At 44.7% G+C, this 10,791-nt stretch overlaps 2 protein-coding genes across 5 annotated transcripts; one reads left to right on the top strand and one right to left on the bottom strand.

Moving 5' to 3' along the window:
- Window positions 1–36: 36 nt before the first annotated feature.
- On the bottom strand, window positions 37–5,200 carry atat1 (alpha tubulin acetyltransferase 1). Of its 4 annotated transcripts, none has more exons than XR_009710604.1 (13): window positions 4,729–5,196; window positions 4,552–4,612; window positions 4,284–4,375; window positions 4,144–4,201; window positions 3,948–4,061; window positions 3,664–3,765; window positions 3,100–3,145; window positions 2,218–2,292; window positions 1,965–2,121; window positions 1,092–1,159; window positions 930–990; window positions 436–766; window positions 37–323 (listed from the first exon to the last, which is right to left on the bottom strand). XR_009710604.1 is itself a non-coding variant. In XM_061266654.1 (13 exons), exons 1-13 carry the CDS (start codon window positions 4,802–4,804, stop codon window positions 275–277), a joined length of 1,230 nt encoding a protein of 409 aa, XP_061122638.1. In that variant the 5' UTR covers window positions 4,805–5,200; the 3' UTR covers window positions 37–274. The 4 variants fall into 4 exon arrangements, 3 of the variants coding, with proteins under 3 accessions (XP_061122638.1, XP_061122637.1, XP_061122639.1); XM_061266654.1 differs by having other exon boundaries at window positions 491–766; window positions 4,552–4,607; window positions 4,729–5,200; XM_061266653.1 differs by having other exon boundaries at window positions 491–766; window positions 4,729–5,197.
- Window positions 5,201–8,225: 3,025 nt separating this feature from the next.
- Window positions 8,226–10,540, top strand: tnfa (tumor necrosis factor a (TNF superfamily, member 2)). Its single transcript, XM_061267820.1, has 4 exons — window positions 8,226–8,739; window positions 8,838–8,865; window positions 8,937–9,005; window positions 9,083–10,540. Exons 1-4 carry the CDS (start codon window positions 8,566–8,568, stop codon window positions 9,547–9,549), a joined length of 738 nt encoding a protein of 245 aa, XP_061123804.1. The 5' UTR covers window positions 8,226–8,565; the 3' UTR covers window positions 9,550–10,540.
- Window positions 10,541–10,791: the final 251 nt, after the last annotated feature.

Here is a 10,791-nt window from a genome sequence, read left to right as displayed (position 1 = left end):
GAGTTTAGCTTGAGCAAGTAAATACAGAAATGTCCATTGGTATGAAACATATATGATGGCATTTATTGGTATAAAAACAACAGTCAAAAGTATAAAGCAAGTAGCCTCCCTCACTGTTTACCAATGAGTGTGTTTTTTTCTTTTGCTAAGTTTTGTTTTACTCTTAAAAGGACAAACATTTTTAAGACGATTTGTAGTTGCCTCCAACTTGACATTCTGATGACTTTTGATAAGTAGCAGTTCCACATGCTTGACATGTCCAACTTGACACAGCTCAGAGTGGAAAATGTTTCAAATGGTTGGGGTCCAAACACACGCCACAGCTGCACCAATAAATGAGGAGTGTGAATCAGTACAGCTTTTTCCCACAAGTCTCAGGGTGCAAATGAAAAGAAAATGCCCTTTTTTTTCTTGAAAGCAAGTGTCGAAAGGTACCTGAAAGCTTCTTGCTATGTTGTTCATCCAATAAGCCCCATGTCACTCCACTCACCACGGACGCGTGTCCCTGTTCAACAGCAAGCGCTGCTTCATCTGCTGGGCAGAGAAGCAGGCCTTTCCGACGGTCCGGGGACAGCCGTCCGATAAACGTCTCGGGCTTTGCGACGGGACTCTCGCTGCGCTTGCGGGACCGTTGGGAGCTGGGAGTTCCTTTCTCCCATCGGCCACCTCAGCATCTGTTCCTAGGCGTAGTTTTTGGCGGCCGGGGGAGGTCGGCCAGCAAACGGCCTTGTCCTCGGTCGCAGATAAAGTTGGAGGTGTACGGAGCCTGGGGGAAGGAAGGAAGGAATGTGACAACTGAGGTCAACACATGAGAGGTCTTCAAAGCTGAGGACTGTGATAGAAAAAGATATATTGATTGAACATACATACGTACTATAGGCAATCAATGATTTATTTCAACTTAAGTAGTGTGCATAGAGGGTAAATACCGGCTTTGTAGTTTGGGCAACCTCTGCCATAAGTGTGCTTGCTCTTTGGCTGACCTCAGACCTGAGAACAATGAAAGCAAAAACAATCGACAAAACGCAAGATTAAATGAGAAAACAACAACAACACAGTAAGCACTTTTGCTTACTTATTCTGACCTTTACCTGCTAAGGGTCTTCGGCTGTCCATGTGGCGACTGTACAGACCCTCTCTGGCAACTTGACCCTGTTGGCTAGTAGGAAAAGGCAAAAGCGACCATGGCGGATGAAAGAAAGAAAAAAGAAAAAAAAATGTGGGTGGGTGAAAGCGCCAGTCAAACGACAATGGCACTACAAAAAAGAAACACAAAATCATACAATAATAAATGTAAAGCAGAAGCAAGGCTTGGCATACAAATAGGATGTCAACGAGATGCCAACCGCTGCCGTGTGCAGCCGGCCAATTGAGAGTGAAGCGGCAAAGATTCGTTTCAAAGATTAGGAACTTTAATGCATTCCAAACGGAAGAATCCGAGCTACAAGGTTCACCGTAAGCTTCTTTTACAAGGAAAAAAGGGAGCTTGGTATCATAAGCCTAGCACGCGCTTCGGAACCACAACTACTGGATATGCTCGGACGTCGCGCTCTTCCCTTCAACAATGACAATACGGATGGCGCCAGTCGGTCAATGGAAACCTAGTGGAGATCTATTGAGGGAACTATTCCATATGATGAAAAAGATGAGCCAATGAATTCATTTACAAATGCGGTGGAGTCATGGGGGAACAAAAAAGAAAAGAAAAAGGGAAGGAAAAGAGACAGAGAGATTGTGTTAGGAAGCAGTACTTGAAAGGAGCACTGGCGAGCACGTCCGCCTCACACTTGAGGTACGGGCTTCAATTGCGTCTCCGACCTTCCTGTATGCAGTTGGCACCTTTCCCCGTGCCTTCCTCCGGGCACTCCACTTTCATTTTCATGGGTTTTGCTGTTAATAATACTCAATGCAATGCATTGCGCTGTCCGATGCCGGGCCGATCCGCCGCAAGTCTGTGTGTTTACCTGGTGCGTCTCTCCCGGGATGGTTCGTCGAGAGGAAGTTTTGGCCTCTGGTCCCTGCGTACCCCGAGCGCGGCCCTGGTAGGGGAGGAGCCCACACTGAGGGAGCACTGGGAGGATGCCAACGGCCAGGGAAGACTCCTCTCTTCCCGACGCACCGCTGTTCAACAAACAATTCTTCTCAGCTACAAGCTTTGTGGCGGACGGACACAAAGATCAATCCAAAGCAGCCAGGAATGATTCGGTTGCCGCATACCTTCTCTCTCCACCATGGAATAGGGCTTGATCTCGCTGTCGGGCTTTTTTAGGGGAATCGTTCTTAATCTGGCCACTGCGGAGGAGAACACGCGCAATTCACAATCGCCACTATGGCGGTAGGACGACATTGGACTTGATCCAAGGCAACATTCGACATACGTGACTGACGAAAGGAGTGGATTTAGGATTTAAGATGTGCAATGCAAAAAGCAACACATATCACTTGGGGATGGAAGCGCAAAGCCAGAGAATAGAAAGGTCCTTACAAAAAGCCGTACATCCCCTGAGCCGTCAGAGGACATGAAGGCGAGCCTGTGAGAATTTGATGGGGGGGACAAAAAAAAAAATGGAACTGCAATGAAAGTAGATTAGCTCGAATGGGTTGGTAACCCTTTTGTATCTTGCAAATGATTCTTTTTGTCATCATCTTGTGCATATGATTACAAAATGGAAGGATATGTAATGATGGCAAAACTCAAGTCGCTTTAAAATCATGCATAATATGGATACACGCAAATGTATCAAATGCCATGGTAGACGCGATGACTTTTACTGGATAAATGCCAAGTACGTCCCAACTTCATTGGATTTGAATCAAGCTCTATTGCTGGGATTTTTAGACTTTACAAAGTTGGAACAATGTGAAGAGCTAGAGGAAAACATGATGTACACGGATTTCAAATAGAAAGCCACCAACCCATACAACCACATTATATTCTAGATTTGTTTTTAATAGCATGTGACCTGCAGATTGGTGGCACCTGGAGAATGTGAAATAGATATAGTTGTCATAAAAAATGGCACATTGTCTATTTTTTTCTTTGCACATCCCACTTTGAGTAGCAACTTTGTAGCAACTCATCAAAGAAATAAAAAGTACCTGATTTGTCGTTGAAGAAGCCATCAAACACGACAAAGTTATTGACCTACAGGCAAAAAGAAAAGACGATGGTAAAACATCGCACAAAATGTCCTCTCCGCTTCCTTTTGCAACTTTTATCTTCAAATAATCAGCTTAAAATGAGAATGACAAGAGTGGCCGGCAATAGAGAAGAGAATCTCTTTGGAACACATTCCACAAATAGTTTCCCTTTTATTATTGGTGGCAATGACAAAACAAAGGGAGAGTTTTCAACATCAACAGTCTTGAAAAAAACCTCTCTCCTAACCTTTTTGGCTTCATTCTTAATTTCAGCCCTTGTCCGCCGTCACAATAAGTTCAAAAAGTATTTCTATTTTTCTCTCAGACAGGACCATGGCGCCCTCTTGTGGTATATTTCTATTTTTCTATTAGATAGGACGGTGGCGCCCTCTTGTGGTATATTTTCGACATGTCACTAAGTGTGCAAAAGTAGCAAAAAGGCCTTTTTTTCAGTGAAAATCTGAGGGGTTGGTTTTTTTTTAGAATAGGTGAACTTGCAAGAAGTGATGACTTAGGCTGTACCTGAGGAACACTCTGTGTTAGGCAGTAATGCTTGGCCAGGAACGACAACAATTTGGGAGAGGGCCTGTCGTACGCCATCAGCACAGGGTCGATATTCTTGTGCTTTAAAGAAAAAGAGAAACACCACTCGTTATGGAGTGATAATAAAAAAAAAAAAAAATGGGACAGTGAATGACAGATGAGAACAGTGTAGGCATTTCTAATGAAATCTCTTCATTTGACTCAAAGCGGTTTGGTGTGGTGTTTCATCATGCACGCCAACTGGCATTTCCCCAACACAATACCTGCAACATGAACTGAAACAGCTCCAGCCCGTATCCGTGTCTCTGCAAGTTCTCGGCTATGAAGAAATCCAAAACACACAGCGGCTCGGCCTCTGTGTGCAAACCTCGGCGGTCCTATGGATAGAATACATCATGGGGTCAAACAAATCTTGATGCTGATGACATTTGATGAGAGACAAATAATACAAAGACTCACTAGCAATATTAACTTCTTGTATCCAACTTTGAGAAATCCCACAATGACACCACACTCTCTGCGAGAAGGAAAGAGGGCGGTTAAGTGTGGAGTAAGTGTGCGAGTGAAATTGCAAGCTGACCAAGGGCCATACGATCTACCCGTTGCTTTCTCCATCCTTCATCAGGTAGAGTTCATGATGCTGAGACTGCAACTTGGTAGCGCTCGTGACAGGTGTTGTTAGCTTTTGGGCCTGTGGAAAGAGCACACGTATTGATTGCTTTTACCGTGGATACATGTCAAATCTCATTGCCTACATGCCAAGCAAGACCCTTGCCTTGTTATGATGACACTCACTCACTCACTGCCTCACTCACTCACTCACTCACTCACTCACTCACTCACTCACTCACTCACTGCCTCACTCACCTTTGCAGAGGCTCTCCCCAGTTTGTCAACAACAGTGGCAATGTGAGATTGAAGATCTGCTCTACAAAGGACACACAATCAAAGTTTATTCTTCCAAATAACACAAAGCTTCCTGTAGCAACTATGGTCACAAACAACACAGCACAGCATGGTGGGAGATAGAAGCAGTAGCTTTACCTTTTCGGAGACGCATGTTCAACGACAAGGCTCTTGTCCAAAATGGAGAACCTCTCTGGAAACAATTGGTTAACATTAAAAGGGAATTCCATAACGTTTGCTTTCGTTCTTTCTTTCTTTGTCTGTATGATTGCAGTCAAGTGTTTTTGCAGGTGCCTCCTCCTTCCCTCCGTCCGTCCGGCGTGAGCTAGCTAACACAGCTACCGGCAAGCTAAAAGATGCTTTGCTAGCAAAAACAACAGCACCACAAACTCATTTGTTGAGCTTTCCGTCAAACCGCCTGCTCTAGGGCAAAGAAAGGAATCAGATAATGGTCCACAGCAAAGACCGTTGAATGTTTTTTTTCTTCTTCCCAGGACGTCAAGGCACTTCTTCGTACCGTAATTCCTATCAAGTAAAAGTGACGTATTCAATTGTGTGGGCTGCCAGCAGAGAGCATCACGTATGTACCGTAATTCCGACAAAAATAAAAGTGACGCATGCGCCTTTCATTCGCTTGATAGCCAGTCGCCTGTAGTACGGTAATGTCGTCATAAAACACGTCAGAGTTTTGCCCAAATAAAACATGACAAACATAATGACGACACAAACGTCACGTTTTCTTGGTTCTTTTGTTTCAATTTTCACCCTGTGTAAGTTGTTGTTGTTGTTTTCTTAGAGTTCCACATGGTGGTGCTGCAAACAAACAAACAAACAAACAAACAAACAAACAAATACAAACCACACGCAGGTGGCTGAAGTTCACTTTTATTATGATACCATTTTTTTGCGGTTAAGATGATGCTATTATAGTATCATTGCATAAGCAGTAATGTTTAATTAGGACTTTTGTTCTCATGTGGCTGATGAAACAAGCTGTTGATAATAGACGACTAGGGCCTTAGACGCATGTTTTACTTTTGCAGACATCATTAGAGTAAATATATCAAAATCTATAGATTGTATCGTTTTGGGGATTATGTGGATGGCATAATGCCTTGAGGTGGTTTAGGAGAAATGCAGTTAAAAGTGTGTGTGTGTGTGCGTGCGTGCGTACGCGCGCGCGTGTGTATTTGTTGTGCGCGTGTTTGCATCAATAAACCAGTTGAATACTAGAAATGCAAACATACATTTTTCCCTGGCCATGTTTTTGTTTGGTTTTTGTTATTAACCAAAAGATTGACTACCTAAGACTTAGGTGGGACTTAGGTCCTAAGTGATTATTTATTACTACGATATGCAAAACAATTCATGGAGCAAAAGAAAAAACCCTTTCCAACACTGTAGCTATCAGTCCATTCAAGTATAATTGCCATTACAAAACAAAAGGGGCGTTCCACACCTTTTGACTAATGTTGCAATACGTTTGACGCAATAAGTTTGGCCAAACGTGCACAGGCAACATCCCATTGGCCTTGTTTCGAAGATGAGACATGAAAATCTAGTTTCATCGAGGACAAGTAAAAAATTCCACGTGTCAAATGTGTTCATTTGACCAAAGCGCCCATGGTTGCAAATAGCGCCTCACCCACATATGAAAGCATACAAAAGGAATCGTGCGTTTCGTCATCACAATCTCTCCAGCCAGCCACTATTGCGTAACGACGGTGTTTCCTTCTGTCTAAATCCATGTCCTTGTCTCAAAATTCAAGTGTTGTTAAATCGACAATTTCAAACATTTGACAATTTCACTTCCGTGTGTGATCAAGCCGACCGGTTTAGTGCTTCTGTACTTTCTCTTATCATTGTTGGTCAAGAACGAAAGAAAAAGCTGATTTGTAATTCCAAACTTTTGCCAGGGATTCGACAGCTAGGGATAGTTGTCATCTGAGTGTTGAAGAAGCAGTTTCTCTTTGACCCAACCTAACCTACTTCACTGCTCTACTTTGTTTTGATGCACAGGAAACCCACAGGTTACGATATTTGATATGGAAACAAGGTCTGATGAGAAGTATGGTGACTTCTTCATCATATCTGACATCACATTGGATATTTGATGACATGATGAACTTGCAATCAATGCAGACTTTTTCCCATTGGAGGGAGGGCAGCAAGGAGTGTTGACAAATAGCAGTTGGAATTGGATGGCTGGATCTCAAATCTCAGGAGGATCTCAAAACTATCTTTGTTTCATAAAATTGAAATCAAAGTGAGAAAAATTCCCCAACTGAATCCACACATGATTATGTATATCTCGGCTCATCTCACAGGCTACTTAGAGAGAGAGCATGTATTTTTGCATTCACTTTGAAATAAAAGTCATTTGATCAGGTGACAGTGCAAAGCGCGTGCGTCATTGAGCCTACATGGGCCAGGTGTTTGTAGACAGACAGCACCAATCATCCGGCAAGAGTCAACAGCCAGCGGCCGTGAAATAAATGCCTGACTCAGATGATGTTTCACCTTCATGGGGTGCTGCATTTAGCACAGCTTCAGAAGAGAGCAAAGGACAAGGTCATAGTAATTCACGCAATTGACTGACTTGACATTTTCTAGTCCTAAATTCAATAAAGCACTCATCATTCCATTGTCACCATTTAAAGAAGCTGACTGATGAAGAGGAAGTCAAAACCAATAATATGGGGTGTACGTGGGCCCACTCAGTCCACTTGTCTCATATCATTGCGTTTGTATTCATCTCATTTGGCCCAAAATGACCTACCTCACAGTTGCCAGGTGGCAGCAGGCAGCATGATGTGCCCTGCTCCACTGGATTTTTAACCCTAACACTGACTTTTGACAATAGAGAACTGAACTAGCAAGCTTCATTTTGGGTGTCTTCTCGCAGCAAGGCAGCAGCCGACCGACATCAACCATGTTTGCCATGAAACGATAAACATCACTTGGCACCAAATAGTGGGCCAAGGGGGGACTTCCATGTTGCTTTCCAAAATTCCTCAACTCCAGTGAAATGTTCTTTTCATATCACTGAACGAGAAAGGAAACCATTGTTGCCAACGGTGCTATAATTGTCATCTAGAATGGGTGGCTGGGGAAAGTAATTGTGAATGGACGTTTGACTCTGACACGCTCGAAATCTGATGAATAAACTTCATGTGTGTGACTTGTCAAGTGAGGTCAGATTGAGTCAACTTTGTGTCAATTGATTTGAAGCTCCAACTTGGCCCATATTTGGAGGCGCCTGCGTAGCAGCCAACCCGAAAGGAACCTTTTTGTTGGAGGCCAAACCATTTGACCCGTTGAGTGTGGCGGCGGCGGCGTGAGAAGGCCTTTAGGCCAACAGCGCTCCGTCCGTCGTCCCGACTTTCCTCTTTTGCATCATCGCATACGTATTTTCCGAGGGGGCTGACTGGTGGCAATGAAAAGGTGTCACGGCCCGTCCGTCCAGCGGTCCGTCCGCAATACGGCCGTATTGCGTGTCTATTTTAAGCTAAAGGGGAAGTGACGCAATCCAACAAAAGCACAGCAAATGATTGTGTTTACAATTGGGACATCATCCGCGGGCGGAAGGAAGTGTGTTGTTCAACTCGATGATGCATTTGTGGTGGTCTGTAACCTCGTTTCCATAGATCGGAGCCACTCCACTCAAGTAGGATATACGTCAACATTCGGAAAGCATTTTTTCTCCTTGATCCGCCGCCGCACACGTGTCATGTCACTTGACGACTTGTGAGTGTGTAGGCGTGTCGAGTTGGAGATCCTCCTCAGTTTTGGTTCTCTCTTCTCTTCTTTCCACTTCACTTCACTTCGCTCACTCCACTCTGAATGATATCATGGGACTTCCCCCAGAGGACCGAACGGCTTTTATAAAAAGCCGCTCTGTGCAATCTGACAGTCAATAAACGCACAAGGAAGGAAGACAAACTCCCCGAAAGAGAACAACTGAGTGATCGAACAATGGAAGGCGACTGTCAAGTGACTCTTTTTGCAGCCGTGGATGCAGAATCAAAGAAGTTGTCAAGACAGGCTGCCAAAGGTGGCGCAAAGCTTACCATGGCCGTTTGGGCTTTGGCATTATTCCTGGCCGCCGCCGCCGCTGCCGCTTTTCTCATCTTCAACATGCACACCAAGGTGGGAAGAATGAATTGTCACCCAATTCGACCTCTGTGGCCCTTCTGCTGTGAACTGAGCTGCTCTAACTCTTCTTTTCTTTTCTTTTCTTTGAACAGAAGCCCGGACGAGATGACGGCAGTTTTGGTGAGAAATCGCAACTTTTGCTCCAAATGCTAAAAAAACGGAATAAAGCCAAAGCAAACCGTCTTTTACAGATATTCATCACACTCTGCGTCAACTCTCCCAACGGGCCGACGCCGTCAGAGCCGCCGTTCACTTAACAGGTAAGTGAACTGCTTTGGTTTGGGATGCTTTTTGGCTGACTTTCAAAAGGGCTTCAATATTTGTCGTGCCTCTACAGGACAGTACAATCCTAATTTTGCCAACTCGGTGCAATGGATGAATCAGGTGGACCCATCCCACTCCCAAGGAGGTCTGGAGCTCCAGGACAACCAGATTATCATCCCCGAAGCCGGCCTCTACTTTGTTTACAGTCAAGTCTCATTTCGGGTCAGTTGCGGCCTGGACGACGACGACGCCGCTGCCGCCGCCGGGCCGGCCACGTCCATGGTTCACCTGACGCATCGAGTCAGACGCTGGTCCAGCTCGTTCGGCAACGACGAATACCGCACCATCCTGCACTCGGTCCGGACGGCCTGCCAAAAAACAGCCGACGGCGAGCAAGAGGGCGGCTGGTACTCGGCCGTGTACGTGGGAGCCGTGTTCAACCTGAACAGAGGAGACAGGTTGAAGACGGTGACGGAGAAAATGCTGCCGAACCTGGAGGAAGAGGCCGGCAAGACGTTCTTTGGCGTCTTTGCCTTGTGAAAACATGCCAAGCGGGAGGGAGGGACCAAATTGACGGTAACGTTGCCATCCCGTGGAACAGAGGCAGCAAAGCTCACTGCAAGGGTAGAAGGAATGGGGGTGCGGAAAAGCAATCACATCACACCCATCCTCCGTTCTCTGCACTGGCTCCCCATCAAATTCCGAATTGATTATAAGATCGCCCTCCTCACTCACCATTGTATCCTTGGACATGCTCCCCCATACCTCAAAGAACTCCTTGCCCCAAAACCTGCCACCCGAAGCCTCCGCTCATCCAATTCACACCTTCTCCACGTTCCTAAAACCAAGCTGCGCACCATGGGCGACCGAGCCTTCTGCTATACAGCCCCTACACTGTGGAACTCCCTCCCCGACCACCTAAGAGCACCCCAATCCACTGACTCTTTCAAAACTGGACTTAAAACTCACCTTTTTACCTTAGCATTTCCGTAATTTTTCCTCATATCTTGGTTGTCGTCCAGTTGTTCTAAACTTGTCCTTGTTTTGTTTTCTTGTTTTTTTATCTGCCATGTAGCACTTTGAGATTCCCCCAAATGTAAAGTGCGTTATAAATATAATTTATTATTATTATTATTATTAAGGAATGTATCTCTGAAAATACATACCTGGGGATTTATTAGCTTACGTACGTACTGTGTACAATCAAGTAAGTGTCAGTACCTTTTGCTGTACTACCATGCACGACTCGATGGGTCTATCAACACCATCAGAGGATTTGTCAAACTGCTATACTATACTTCCATGTATTTATTCAATCTATTTATTTCATTATTTATTTCATTATTTATTTGTGTAGGTTTCGATGACTTCAACTGGAAGTCATTTCTTTGTCAAACTGCTATACTATACTTCCATGTATTTATTCAATCTATTTATTTCATTATTTATTTGTGTAGGTTTCGATGACTTCAACTGGAAGTCATTTCTTTGTTGTAGTGATTATTGAATAAATGATTGCTTCAAACTGAAAGAGATATCATTGTACTGACTACTTGACTTGTGACGGATAGCGCAGCGTGCATAGGCCACGTACGAGTTTGTTTTCCCAAAATAGCTTGTTCTAGTAAGTGCTCCGCAGTACCCGCGCCGGGCCGAACCCTTTCATCCATCGTAGTACATGGTCATCCACAATTCATATAGTGAGGGAGGTGCAGTGGTTCAGCGAGGGTGGACGGAACAAGTGAAGGGAGGCCAGCCGGTCGGTCCCACTGTAAACACTGT

The sequence above is a fragment of the Syngnathus typhle genome, linkage group LG20 (genome assembly GCF_033458585.1).
Source record: "Syngnathus typhle isolate RoL2023-S1 ecotype Sweden linkage group LG20, RoL_Styp_1.0, whole genome shotgun sequence".
Taxonomy (NCBI): domain Eukaryota; kingdom Metazoa; phylum Chordata; class Actinopteri; order Syngnathiformes; family Syngnathidae; genus Syngnathus; species Syngnathus typhle.
The sequence above is the reverse complement of the archived record's forward strand: the minus strand, read 5'-3'. Positions and strand labels throughout refer to the sequence as shown.